This window comes from Mus musculus, chromosome 18, assembly GCF_000001635.26.
Source record: "Mus musculus strain C57BL/6J chromosome 18, GRCm38.p6 C57BL/6J".
Classification (NCBI taxonomy): Eukaryota; Metazoa; Chordata; class Mammalia; order Rodentia; family Muridae; genus Mus; species Mus musculus.
Genome location: NC_000084.6, coordinates 4,668,721 through 4,683,150, shown reverse-complemented (window position 1 = coordinate 4,683,150; position 14,430 = coordinate 4,668,721). Strand labels below are relative to the sequence as shown.

The 14,430-nt window shown below is 46.1% G+C and overlaps 1 protein-coding gene across 3 annotated transcripts in view; it reads right to left on the bottom strand.

Annotated features, from left to right (window-relative positions):
• Positions 1–281: 281 nt before the first annotated feature.
• The window catches only part of Jcad (junctional cadherin 5 associated), a 92,078-nt gene continuing 77,929 nt past the window's right edge, over positions 282–14,430 (bottom strand). For all 3 annotated transcript variants that reach the window (XM_006525904.3, NM_001081963.1, XM_006525903.3), the window contains exons 3-4: positions 6,984–10,636; positions 282–2,925 (exon numbers count right to left, since the gene is read on the bottom strand). In XM_006525904.3, the coding sequence (XP_006525967.1) occupies positions 2,891–2,925; positions 6,984–10,636 (3,688 nt within the window). In that variant the 3' untranslated portion in view covers positions 282–2,890. The remainder of the gene's footprint in view (positions 2,926–6,983; positions 10,637–14,430) is intronic.

The following is a 14,430-nucleotide window of genomic DNA, read 5'->3' as shown; positions in this document are numbered from 1 at the left end:
CTATAACAGCTTCAGCACGACCCACCCCCTGCTTTCAGCCGATCCCGGAGACCGTGCGCCCTAACACTAACAACTGTTAGTTCACCAGACCTCTGCTGCTCTCACCACTTTGGAACCACTGGACTGGCAGTGGTGTATTATCTAATCATTTCAAACAAACAATAAATTCTGGGAGCCATGGGGTGACACCTGCCTGTGCTGTTACTGATCCTTCTGTGGGTTTCAACTCTGTGAGACCCTAAATCCACCGTCCCAGTAAAGAAGACACAATACCAAAGAGGTGATGCACAATCAGGGTCTTTATTAATAAAGGAAATATGTATTTATAATTATGGAAATAATCCTGATGGTCCCTCCCAGGAACTGGTTGCATCTTTAGAGGTTTCCCAGGGCTTACAGAAACACAACTGAATGTGTAAATATTCATTAGAATAAGTAAAATATCTCATTTTCAGTCCTTCAGGAAATTTCCCCCGAAGAGGCCAAAGACAACCACCTCACTATCATGTCTTTAAGTTCTGAAACAACCACAGGCACAATTCCTCCTATACTTTTTAGCTCAAATGGTTGAAATTAGAATTTTTAATTTCACAAACTCCAAATTATTGAATACCAACATGTGTAATGAGAAAAATAATTACAAACACAGAATATGGAAGACTTTTTTTTCCACCAAAAGTCATGGGCACATCTGAAATTTACATAGGAAATGGTGGTTTGTATTGACCTTAAGACCTCAGCAAAATCATTTTTGGTCAGATATACATTACCTAGGAATATGAAAAGTTGTAGTCAAAATTTCAAGTTTCTAAGTTTAACGTTACTACTTCCTTCCAAAAGATTTGCTTATGGGCTAGAATATGGAAAACTTAAGTTAATCTATAATAGTCACTATGTGACTGACCAGCTGTGGGGAAGTATGATGCGATCTCAAACAAGACAAAATGGAAGTGCAGCTTGTTCCAGACTGAGATACATAAGGCACAACAGCTTTCCTTCAGGATCCTTCTCTCTGTCCTAGAGTCTTCAGACGGTAGCAGGTTATGTGACAGGAAGTCAGTACAGCACCAGTATGTACACAGGTACACAGGCGTGCACTGGGGTCTTCACATGTATACACATGCACACAGACACTAGTATACTTTAGCCTTCACTGGCCCCTCGCAGATGATTCAACCACCATTGCAAACCACTCACCTGTTTGTCCACTGCCCCAGGGAGATTTACAGCTCAAACCCCTCCCTACGTGAGCCAAGCTTTGGACAAGGACGGCCATGAGAAACAGGTTCAAATCAAGACTGTAGATGTGTGCATCTGGGAAGGTGTATCGAGACTACTTGGACTCTGCTTTGTGTAGTCCAGTCAGTGCATGTGAGGTTCTTAGGAAATAAAATGATATGGTGGAGATAAGAGACTGTGAAAGTCCTGTTTGAACTTAGGACCAGAGGACTGACCAGCCATGGGCTCATACTGCAGGAATTTGGCATGTCAGAAAATGTCTAAATGTCTCAAAAAATTAATCGAGAAAGAGAGGTGGAGGGTGAGGGGAAGAAAAGAGGAAAGGACAGGGGAAGAGGTAAGAGGGGAAGGAAGGGGACAAAGGCTTTGGAAAATATTAGTTAACAAAAACCTTTCACAGGCAGAAGGGTGAAATGCCACAAAATACACGAACTCTGCAGGCCAATCAATAGTGGAAACACGGGCCCCTTTATACTTCCGTCATGGTATGTGTGCACATAGAATGCCACCTAGGTACTGATCCCAAGCACTTTTCAGAATATGCAAGATTAACTAGTCATTCTAGACAAAAATATATGTTTCTTTAAAGGAGCAAGGCAGTAGGCAGGAGAAACGTCTCTTCTCGGGGAAGATTCCCCATAGGAATACAAAGGCAGAAGTATGGGGGTTGGCAAGTCTAGTGGACATGGATGCAAAATGACCGTGAAGTTGGTTGATTTCGAGAGCGGTATCTTCAAATGTACTCTCACAGCTCTGTCTGTGCAAATATCTTTATGAGAGCTAATGAACATGTGATTGGTCTTCAATGACATTGGGAAACACAGTGAAAAGGAACAGAGCTGACATTGGAGCAGGGACAAAGGCTTTAGAGCCAAGGTGGGCCCTCTTGGGTCCCTCACACACATAGGGATAGACTCTTAAATAAAATAGCACTTCCTTAAAAATCTGCCACCTAAGAACTGTTTATATACCATAGAAAAATAGCAATTTTATAAAAAGAAATATAGTTATTTTGTTAGCATGGTCTATTTTAGAACAGCAATTATTTTTCATATAAAGAATATCTAAACATTCACACAGAAGGTAAAACCTAGGGAAGACTGAGTGCAAAGCTGAGCGAGCACAGCACGTTTGCCTTGAAACCAAGTGGAGTGGGTAAGTTACAGCGAGTGCGAGCCTTCAGGAACACCAAGACGCGATTCTGAGTTCACAGCAGTTAACTCACACCTAACTCCAAGCTGCCGAAGGGTTAGTAATAAAAATGGGTCATTCTTACTCACTCGCTCGCTCACTCACTCACTCACTCGCTCATTCACTCGCTCGCTCACTCACTCACTCACTTACTCACTCGCTCACTCACATTCCCCTTACACTCAAAGTGTCCAAACTCCTAGGCCACACTCCTAACCACCTGGAAGGGAATTGATGTAAATACTCTGTTCTAAATATAGGGATTACATATCCATGCTATAGAGACAGATGGTGTCAGCAGATCACTGCTTTATCTTCGTAACAATTCTGTAGGGGTGGCAGGCAAAGGAGGAGCCGGGACACTGCAAACCCCACAGTTTCCAGCTTCTGCCTGAGCAAGACAGGTGGGCCAACCAGAGAGCTTTCCACTAGCAGGTGGTGGGGGCTCCACCAGCAGCCATCACACCCTCTCCACTCGGCTTGGATCATAGGAATCTGCAAACAAGAGAGACGAAAGGTCAGGGGGGGACATTCATCTGCCATAGTTTATGTTCAATCTTAAGGCCACAAGTAGAGAACTAAACTCACATGTATAGAAAACTGATTTTTAGACACATCAGCCAACTTATTTCACTAAGGAGTCGACAGCTGGGGTGTTTTCAGGGAACAGGCACCATCATTACCAAATACAGACAGCTATTCAGTTTATTGATAGCCCTTCCTGATTCTCAAAGTACAATATAAACAATAATAAATTTACTGACTCTTAACCAGCATTAATGCCCTGGCCTAATGCCGATTCTTTTTGTTGTTTTCTTTGTGTGTGAGAGAGAGTGTGTGTGAAAGTATGTATATATGTGCACACACTTGTGTTCCAGGAGAGGCCAGAGACTGATGGTGGCTACTGGATATCTTCTCAATTGCTTTCATATTGTTCTTAATTTTGTCCCTGTATGACCACTGTAGTTTCTGAGGTGAGGTCTCCTGCTGAAGCTGGAGCTCACTGGTTTGTCTCACCTGGCTGACCATTGATCATTACAAATCCACCGTCTCTGCTGCCGCAGCACTGAGCTCATAGGCACGCAGGCTTTAGGGCTGTGGAGTTCTGAACTCAGTACTCTGCACTCCTATGCCTCCCCTCAATCCAATGACAGCATCTTTATGAACAAATTCCTCCCTTTGAGGTTTGGGGAAACTCAACTGTCAAGTGCATGGCTAGCAAGAAGAGCTTTCCTCTCTCTAGCTGCCACCAGCCAACAGGTAGGGCCAGGACCAGTTACTCAAACTGAGCCCAGATGACATGAATTTCTTGAATGGAAGGAACACCATAGAAAGGGACAATAACTCCAAGCTGCCACTGGGATGGGCAATGTGGACAGTCTGACCCTTGGAACCCTGGAGACTGAGGCTCACCTCTGTGCCTCTGTCATAGCCTTATGACATGTTCCCTGCCTTAGCATTCCTAAATTTTTAAGAAAAAAAAATCGATGAATCTGTAAGAGTACAAGATAGCCTTGAAAAAGTAGAGATCCATGAAGGGTCTATGCCCCAACGTGGGGGAATGCCAAGGCCAGGAAGTAGGAGTGGGTGGGATGGTGAGCAGGGACATGGAGGAGGGGATAAGGGGAGGGGGTTTGCAGAAGGGAAACCAGGAAAGAGGATAACATTTGAAATGTAAATAAAGAAAAATATCTAAGTAAAAAAAAAATGTAGAGATCCCTCAAAAAATATAAACAGAAATAGAACTATTACAAAATCCAGCACTCTCACTACCGGGAAAGACAATCAGTCAGGATGTCTACATCCATGCTTGCTGTGTGTTGTGTGAAGAGGTAGAACAGCCCAAATGTCTGACAACTGATGAGTGAGGAGAGAAACGCTTTGTACATACAAATGTCCGCACAGTGAACTACTATTTAGCATCAAAAAGGAGCACTCTTGTCATTCACAGTGGCACAGATGATGAATTGTGGGGACACTGTGCTAAGTTGAGAGAGTACACAGTGTGATGTCACATGTGCGTTTGTTTTTATATTAGACCTGTAGGAAATAGCTTCTAGGAGCTGGGGTTGGGGTAGAGAGGAGACAGTAGAAAGAGTATAAAGTTGCAACTGTAAGGTGTCTTGAGGTTAGCACATCACAGGGGACGTAGTTAACAGAGCACACATGCACTTGAACTCTGCCAAGAGGCTGGGCACTGATGGATATGTTAATTAGCATGATTCTCATACTTCGCACACAATCTACAGTCACTCAAACATTATGTGCATCCTAAAGATGCACATAAGTGGGTAGGCTCTTACCCACTTACCGTCAAAACCTCAACGAGGACTGAAAAATCACAGCAAGGCTTACCATAGCCTAGAAGATGATTTTTAAAAATCAGGAATGGTACATTTTTACAGAAAACAATGCTCTGAAATGTACCATGATGTCCAACGATGGGTGTCCATCCCATCTCCTGCAGCCTAAGGTTTCACCATGTGCTGCTCCAGCTGGCTGGCACATATCTGGATGCTAGGCACTATGATGGTGAAAACTAAGACCATGCTGGGAGCAGTGTGTAGGAGCAACACAAGGAGGGACAGGCTGGCACTCAGGGGTGCCACTGAGCCTGCTCACTGATGGAGTGACTGTCCCAGACCCATCTGGCTAAAGGAAGTAGAGTTCCCATGACTTAAGACCTCTTGACACCACACTAGAAGACAGTCAGAGCTCAGTGCTGTACTTGGGGATCAAGGATGCTGCTTCTCATGTGCTGAGGATACAGTGGGCAGTCACCAGTGGAGGAAAATGCCACACTCCAAACAAGCCTCAGACTGCACAGGCACCTGGAATTGAACCAGTACCACACAATGTCCCTCAATCCCAAGACCCAAAATTGAAGCCCCCAAATACAGGGAGCCATGGAAAGAACTCTCTATAACACTGGGTTTCTCACAACCACTCTAGGGATTGAATGACCCCTTTCACAGGGGTCGCCTAAAACCATATCAGATATTTAATTATGATTCATAACAGTAGCAAAATTACAGCTATGAAGTAGCTATGAAATAATCTCATGGTTGGAGATCACCACAACATGAAGAATGTATTAAAGGGCAGCAGCATTAGGAAGGTTGAGAACCACTGTTCTAGAATAATACGTTCTGTAGCTCATAGACAGGCTAGGTCCAACAAAACTAGTCTGAGCCATCTGATGTTATTTTAAAATTTATGGTAAATACATTAAAACACATTGAAAAGAAACAGGTGAAATTATCTTTAATAATTTACTTTATTTCACCAAATATATCAAAAATATATTCACTAAATATGTCTAGAATATTATATCACGTAAAGATGTAACATTTAAATGTAAAATTTTCAAAATATTTCAGATTTTCTGAATTGAAGTTTCAAAACCTGGGTGTGTATTTTATACCTATACAACTGTGCCAGGGGGCTCTGACGCCCTCCTCTGACCTCTGTAGGTACTACACACATGTACAAAAGCATCACATGCAGAGAAAACACCCACACATGTAAAATAAAAATAAATGAGTGTGAATGAGTTGGGAAGTGGGAAGGGTCCTGAAGCAGTTGGAGAAGGGGAAACTAATCAGAATAAATTGTATGAAAAAAAGCTTGGGTGTGTTGGCACTCACCTTTAATCCTGGCACTCAGAAGGCAGAGGGTGGTGGATCTCCACAAGTCTGAGACCAGCCTGGACCACATAGAGAAACCTCATCTCAGAAAGGAAGAAAGAAAGGAAGGAAGGAAGGAAGGAAGGAAGGAAGGAAGGAAGGAAGGAAGGAAGGAAGGAAGGAAGGAAGGAAGAAAAAAAGAAAGAAAGAAAGAAAGAAAGAAAGAAAGAAAGAAAGGAAAAGAAAAAAGAAAGAGAAAAAGAAAAAAGAAAAGGAAAGGGAAGGGAGGGGAGGGGAGGGGAGGGGAGGGGAGGGGAGGGAAGAACCATCAGGGTCATTTGCATGGCTGTCTATTATTTTGGAAGAGAACAAGCTTAGAAATGTATCTGCAGCACATGCAGAGGTCTGAGTTGTTTATAAGGATAATTCTATATAGCTGCTTTCCTTGCCAATTTGAATGACACAGTCATTTAAAATACATGATAAGATCTTGATTCTTAATTGAGAAAACTGGGTAATTTTTTGAAAGTGAGTTCATTTTAAAGTACTCATTATTCGTGTGCCTGTGTGAAGATCCACAGCTCTGTAGAGCAGGTTCTCTCCTGTGACCTTTACCCAGATCCCAGAGATGGGGCTCAGCCACCAAACTTGCCCAGCAAATGCCCTGGCCTGCTGGAAGCCTTGCCACACACTCTTTTAAATTTTTAATTGAGGACATCTTGCTATGTAGCCCGGGCTGGCCTTCAAGTTCTTCCTGTGTCAGACTCCTAAATACAAAGATGGCAAGTGTGTGCCACCAGGCCTGCATGAAAAATCATCCTATGAAACTTTTTTATTGCCAGCGTTGAGGTGAGGATACCCATGCTTCTAATAATCACACAACTCCAAACTAACGCCAAGCACCTGCCCTCCAGCCCAGCTCCTTACCTGCACACCACAAGTCTTGGTCTGACATCTTGTCCCTCGGCACTTCGGGGTGTCCGTTTTCATTCTGAGAGACAGAGGGCAGGTGCCCTGCTTGCCAGGCTTCGTCTTTACCACCCAGGGAAGTAAGGCCTTCTGAAAGCCAGGCTGAACTTTTGATGACCTTTAAGGGGTCAGGCTCCTCCACGGAGTCAGCGCTCTTGGAGCTCAGACACCTCATCTGAGACAAGGAGTTGACCTCCCTCATTCTTATCAAGTGAACAGAGTCTGCCTTTTTTGGGGGTGATACCAGTTTTTCTTGTAAGTTCTCAACCACTTTGGAAGGGTTTCTGAGCCTCTTTTCAGGACCCACCACATTTGTGGACTTTTCCATGAAATGGAACAGAGTGGACTTGAAGGGTGCTTTCGCCTCCTCATCCTTTTTCCCAGGCTCAGGACTGGTGGCCTGGCTTGTAGGGAAGCCATCCACATCTGAGCATATAGAAGCCTGGGGGGCCCTTTCTCCTACAAAAAGAGGACTCTCAGTCCAGCCACACTTCCTCCTGCCATAGAAGGCGTCAGTGGCCACTTTGGGCCCCACTGGTAGTGCCAAGCTGTGTGATGAGTCCTCTCTGGATGAACTTGGGTTGCAGGCACTTGCATCAGGCTCAGGAAGCTGGCTTTGTTCTGTTCTCCTGGCACTTGGCAGAAGGGACTCCACGGCCACCTCTATGCCCAGGATCCTCTCTGCCCTTTCCTGCAGAGACTCACTTGGAAGGACTTCCACGGTGTTCTCTAAATCCAGACACTCTAATTTATAGGCATTCTGTTCTTGTCCCAGTGTGAGCTCTAAAGACCGAAAGTCTGGTGTTGAGTGGCCTCGATATTTGTCAGCCAGTGGCAGAAGGACACAGGGTAGGACCTCTGTGTCCCCACCATTACCCACCTGTGTGGGAGTCTCTCTGCCCAGCTGCACAGACCCTACAGCATCGCCGAATTTGGTGAGTTCTTGACTTCCTCTTGGTTCTGACAGACAGTATAAAGGGGCTGCTTTTGTGTCAATGGGTGCAATCCTGCTCACAGGCCTTGGGCTAAAGTCTCGCTCACACATCCCATTCAAATCCTCCTGGCTTTTCTGCTCTGCAGTCAGGCTTCCATCTGCCCATTGGACTGGAACACCTCTGCTGCCTTCCTCCTGTGATGGGCCCAGGGACTGTGGATGGACACTTGAGTGGCCAGGCTTTGGTTCTTCATTCCAGCTCTGTGAGTCATTAAGTCTTCTATCTGGGGAAGCTACATTCTCCAGCGCCAGCCCTGCAGGCTGCTGTGCTGTTCTAGTTCCCTGGAGAGCCCAGGACTTGGTTCTGGAATCTGCACAGTCCTCTGGCTGTTCTGCCTCACTGTCCTCACTACCACTACCACCATGGCTTTCTTCCTCTTCCTGAAGTTCCTTGTTAAAACTTTCTAACTGACTTATCAAATCCCAGGGCCGCCGGCTAACTGGTTTCAAGAGAAACTGACCGAAGAGTTGTGTGCTATTGCACTGGCCTGTTGTGGACTCCCCCTTCACCACCTCTGGCTTGGGAACAGGGTTGGCACCAGGGAGCTGGTCAGAGGTCCCTTTGGACATAGATGCCTGGTTTATGGCTGAGGAAGTCCTTGAGAAAGCACTGTTTCGAGACGGGCTAAGGGACGTTTGTCCTTGGAGGTGAGGTACACTGGGCTTCTGATTTTGATCACTGAATGCTAAGGCTGTATGGAGGCATACTTCGGAGGCAGTGGTATCTGGGCATGTTGGGGTCGGAGCTACATTGCTGGCCTCTCCTGGCTTTGTGGCAGGGAGGAGCTGTGAGCTTTTGGAGTCTTCATGGAAACTGGTTTGGGTCTGTTGATCTCTGTATTGGTGTCCTGGCCAAGGGCTGGAAGCCTGAAGTTCTTTGGGTTTGATGAGATGGAGGATTCTGGGGTCATCAATTTGGCCATCTTCTGACTCCCTCAGACCTTGCCTTGGAGATGTTCTTCTCCAAGCCATGCTTCCCATGAGGGCTTGCAGCTCCAGGTCAGTGGAAGACATACTCAGCAGACTCTGCTCCTGCAGGGCTGAACCCTGGCACAGCCCTCGGGTCTTATCAGCAACCAGCTTAAAGTCATTGTTGTTTGTATCCGTAGCTAGCACAAGTGACTCAGATTTAACTGGGATGGAGACCAAACAAAATATAGTTGCGTTACTTTTCTTCTTTGAACTTTTCTTGCTCTGAACCCCAGTTTCAAACTTTCTGAGCTTAGTGTAGGTTTTGCAGGTACCCTCACTCTGTGGCTGTGGTGAAGAGGCATGGCCTTCTGCCTTGATGTCTGTCACATTAGTTGTTAATCCGCCCATGACATGATGCTCTGTTTGGCCATGGAAGCCTCCAGGTCCAATGCCCAGGGGGAGCTGGCCCTGCAGCCACCGGGGACTGGAATGGACAAAGGCAGAGCTCTGCTCATTGACTGGTGAAGGCGTTGGGCCCCGTGGTACCGAAGGGGCATCATCGTACTGTCTTTTCCCAATGGCTGGCTCTTGGGTAGTGAGTAAACCAGGGTTATAGGATGTATCATCAAGCTTTGCCTCTTCATAGAATTCTGGGGGCTGAGCTAGTTTGATATGTCGGATCCGTGGATCATCAAATGGAATGTACTGAATAGAACCCCCATGGGTGGCAATAGGATAGGGTTGTGGAGGAAGACCTTGCGGAGGAGAGCCAGGCATTGCATCATAGAGATCCCTAGCTGCAAGAGAGCCAGAAGGAAGTGGACAGCTGGTCTCAGGTTTCTCAGGTACTTGCTGCTGACTCTGGTTGCTGCTCACATGCCTGGGCACAGGATCTTCAAGGTATGGGTTTGGAATGTGCTGAGGGGGTGACCTATATGAAGGTGGAGGCACATACACTGGGGGCTCCAAGCCAGGATCCAGCATACCCAACTCATGGCTGGGATCCTTACTTCTTGTTGGGTAGGAGCCACGTGGGTCCCTGTGCTGGTGGTCCTGAAATCCACCTTCTCCCCTGGGCTGTGAGTGAGAGCTATAACACGGAGTCTTAAGGGGTTTCCCAAACTTAGGCCTGGGAAAAGGGCCTGAGGAGCTAGCCTTCTCAAGGTTCCTCATGGGTTCCGAAGGGGATGGGAAGCTAGGAGGATATGGTGGCACTTTTGGGACACCTGTTATGTGACCATCATGTAGTGGAACAGGAATTTCTGTGAAATTCAGGCTCTTAGGAGAAAGAGCTCGGGGCAATGACTGGGATTTTTTTCTGTTCTGAGACGTGTGCTCCCCATGAACAAATGGGTACAGACCCTCGAACTTTTCCTGGGGCCTTTTCCGTCCATCCCCATCGGATGCCTGCCTCCCTAACTCCCTTGGCTTCTTCCAGCTTTCCAAGCTCATGTCCTGCATTCTCAGCTCTTCTTCCCAGATGGCATTCTTCATCACATGCTCTGTCCTTCCTGCAACTTCCCACAGATTCTCTCTCACATGGACGGGCAGACTGTAAGCCTGAGCCATTCCTCTGCTTTCCAGTTCTTTCCAGTCCCTGGGACACAGGGAGCCACTGCCCTCCTGTCTTCCTCTGCTCCAGTAGATGTCGTCTCTACCACTTTGGGGCTGAGAGGACCATGCTAAGGAGGGTTGATTTAAAAACCTGCAAAACAGAGAGGCAGATGTTATGTAAGACAAATGCACCCTCATCTGCTACAGTGATCAGTGCTCAAGGTTAAACTTGGGTTACCACCTTTGAAACATTGGTCCCTATGGTGGTTTGAATAAGAACAGTCTCCCACCCCCATAGGCTCATATAATTGAATGTTTAGCACCAGGAAGTGGCATTATTTGAAAGGATTAAAAGGATTAGGAGCTGCAGTCTGGGAGGGAGTGCACCACTAGGGTGACCTTTGGGGTTTCAAAAGCCTATGACTAGGCCAGAAGCTGTTTGTCTGTCTCTGTCTGTCCACCTAAGGATCAGGATGTAGTTTTCAGCTACTGCTCCAATGTCAGCCTGAAGGCATGCTTCCTACCATAATGATAACGGACTAAACCTTTGAAACTATAAGTCAGCCCCCAATTGAATACTTTCTTCCATTAGTCATGGTGTTTCTTCACAGCAATAAAACAGTGAGTAAGACAGTCTCCAACTGCAGGACTTTGCCAGCTAGAAAGAAAACACATCCTACCAGTCATGGTTGGGAGACAGCCTGTGTACTGTCATCAAGAGCCAAGTGACAGCAGCAGGCTATCCACAGAACACCAGGGATGCTGGCTGTACTAGAGAGGACACAAGTCTCAGAGCTTTAAAACACCTGAATTTAGGGAGCACCTGGAGGAGGAATATTCTCCCTGCAGTCCTAGACCACAGGCCAGGAATGGCCCAGACTAACTGAGCAATCTGAGAGAGTCTGATCTTCAAAGCACTGCATTACAACACAGATCAGAATCACTGGTGTTGGGGAGAGAGGGCATACTTCCAGGTCTCAGGGTCCCCATTCCCAGTCATGCTCTGTGTAACTGGATAGGGTACCATATTATACATGGGTTACATTCCCATAGGGTGATGCTACTCCAAGTCTTGGGAACTTAAATTGCTGGGGAATGCACATCTGAATCTAGGGAATTTTAAAGTCCTAATGCCCAGGAGTATCTTCAGAATATGGGCCCTTGGGATAACCTGGCACCAGAACCTTTAGATTTTCTCTGCAAATGAGAATCAATACACATCATGGGTGTATGTGTGCATGTGTGAACTCATGTGGGTATGTGAACTCCTGTGTGTATGCATGCATGTGCAGTGTGTGAGAGATAGTGTGTCTGTGTGTGAGAATTTGTGTGGGTTTGTGAACTCCTGTGTGTGTGTGTGTGCATGTGTACATGTGGGCATGTGTGAACTCTGTGTGTATGTGTGTGCATATGTGAACTCATGTGGGTGTGTGAACTCCTGTGTGTATGCATGCATGTGCAGTGTGTGTGAGATAGTGTGTGTGTGTGTGTGTGTGTGTGTGAACTCGTGTGCGTGTATATGCATGCACTCGAGCGCAGGAGCATGTGTATATGCATGTATATGGGGTTAAGGTTGATGTAGGGAATGCTCCCCATTGCTCTCCCCCTCACTCCCCCATGCTTGCAGGCATGGCTTGTCTTGCTAGTCAGTTAGGTCCGGGTATCCCCACTCTCAGCCTTTGAAGGCTGAATTGTGAGCAGTCCACCACAGCCACACGGCATTTCCTTGTGCTAGGGATCTGAACTCTTGTTTCTCAAGCCTGCAGGGCAAATGCTTTAACTGCTGAGCCACCTCCTCCCCCTTCCCAGGAGACTCTTACTCTCAGGTAATGCTTCTAAGTGGAGAGGTGAGGACTTTTTACTGCATGCTAGTTTCTTTTAAAGTCTTTAAAAAACCAAACCTACCAGTGGGGGCTAGAGAGATGTGGCTGTGGCTGTGGCCAAGAGCACTTGCTGCTCTTGGAGAGGATCCCGGCACCCATGTGGTAGCTTACAGCTGGCTGCAACTCCAGGTCCAGAGGATTTGATGCCCTTTTCTGGCCTTTCTAAGCACCTTTCTAGGTGAGCATACATACACTCAAGCCGCCCCCCCCCCGCCCCAACACACACACAGAAGCAAACGAACACCCCCAAATCAAAAATTACCAATGCCTAGGGCCCACTTCCAGATATGTGGATTTGATTGGTCTATGGAGGAGTCCAAAGTGATTATATTTCAAATCTTCCCAAATGACTCCAGTCTGCACCCAGGGGATTAGATCACAGTTTTAAAGCAACTGAAGATAGCACTGAGCAGCGCTGCTTGCTGAGCACAGGTTACAGATACTCCCCACAAAAGACCAGGGCTGGACACAGCACAGAAAAGCTGCTCCCTGCAAGGTGCTCAGGAAAGTCAGCTGTGCTGATCAGCCAAACGGAAGAATGTTCACACTCTAATGTCATTGTTTTAACAACATAAATAAAATATATTCCTTGTTGAAATTAATTGGAAGAACATGCACAAGGACCAAACCCAGACACCATGAGCCATCATCCCAGAGGCTGTGTGAGGGCCTGGGGTTGTGCAGGCCTCTCATCCTGTGCACCTTCCTAGAGCACGGCGGGGTGGGGGTGGGGGGTCAAGGGTCAAGCAGTGGGTGGCACTGGTTCTTTGTTGGCTGCCTGCCATGTTCACCATGTGTTCCCACACACCCACCTAAGCTTCGGGAGCAATGGCCATCATTCCCCTCTCAGGAGGAGTCTGAGGCACAGAAGTAACTTAACAGTAACATGATCTGACATTTGTGCTGTGCGATGCACAGTGATAAGTGTGCCAAATAAGTTACTTCACTTATACTCTACCAACACCACTATCTTCTTCTTTGCATGGCAAGAAAACCAAGCTACAGAAAGATTAATCAACTTTCCCAAATTATAACATTTGCAAAAATCTGGGGAAGAAATTCACCAGAAAAAGGAAAGCTGAAAACCCAACCAACTCACCACTGTACTCGACTTTTAGTCATTATTAGAGTTTTTGCTATATTTTGTTTTGATTATTAATTTTGTTGATACAAGGTCTCAGGCAGTATAGTCTAGTCTTGAATTCCTGATCTTTGTGTGTCTTCTTCCCAAGAGCTGGGACTACAGGCACAGACCAACAAATCTGTGATCACTGCATTTTATTTCCTCCATTTTAAGATAAATTGCATCCAGAATTCAATTGTGATGGATATATGGTAAGCCAGTAATACACACATGATTTGACCAGTGTCAACTGTTCATGTGGATTCTGTTCTAACATACTTTGAGGAACACTTTATCCACTAACCCTTGATGTAAGTAAGCCTCAGCTCGTTGAGAATAAATCCTTACAAGACGAATGAGTAGATGCTGGACGATGCTGTCAGATCAACCCTAGATAAGCCGCACCAATGTAGAGTTCCACCAGGTATGTGGCACACAGATGGGCTTGCACAACTGTTTCTTTCGGCTCTACTTATAATTATTTTTTCCTCGTGAGATAAGTGAAATCAACTTCTCATTATTTTAGTTAGCATTGTTCTGATTAATGCCCTGCCCCTGCTGTAGTCACGTATTCTCCCAACATCAGTCTTGGAGGTACAGCAGAGTGAAGACCATGGGGCCTGGGAGGGACTCAAAAGCCACAGTCCTGCTGACTACTGCACATGAAAACATGAAGGTCTAGGAATGGATGGAGAACACAGTTGTTATGCAAGTAGTCTTGGTAAAGCTGTATGTTACTAGTCTTCCTTGGGAGTAACTTCTCTGCCTCAAAGAGCAGAGTCAGTGTCCAAATAACTGACAAAGCAGCTACTATCTGCATGGCTTAGCCATTTTTGGAGGTCAAGGGTGTCTCACTGTGAGGCCTACATGCTTCTGCCTTTGCTGCTTAGTGTAGGCTGCCAATCTTTTAGCTGCTTTCTAAATCGTGTTCTTCACACT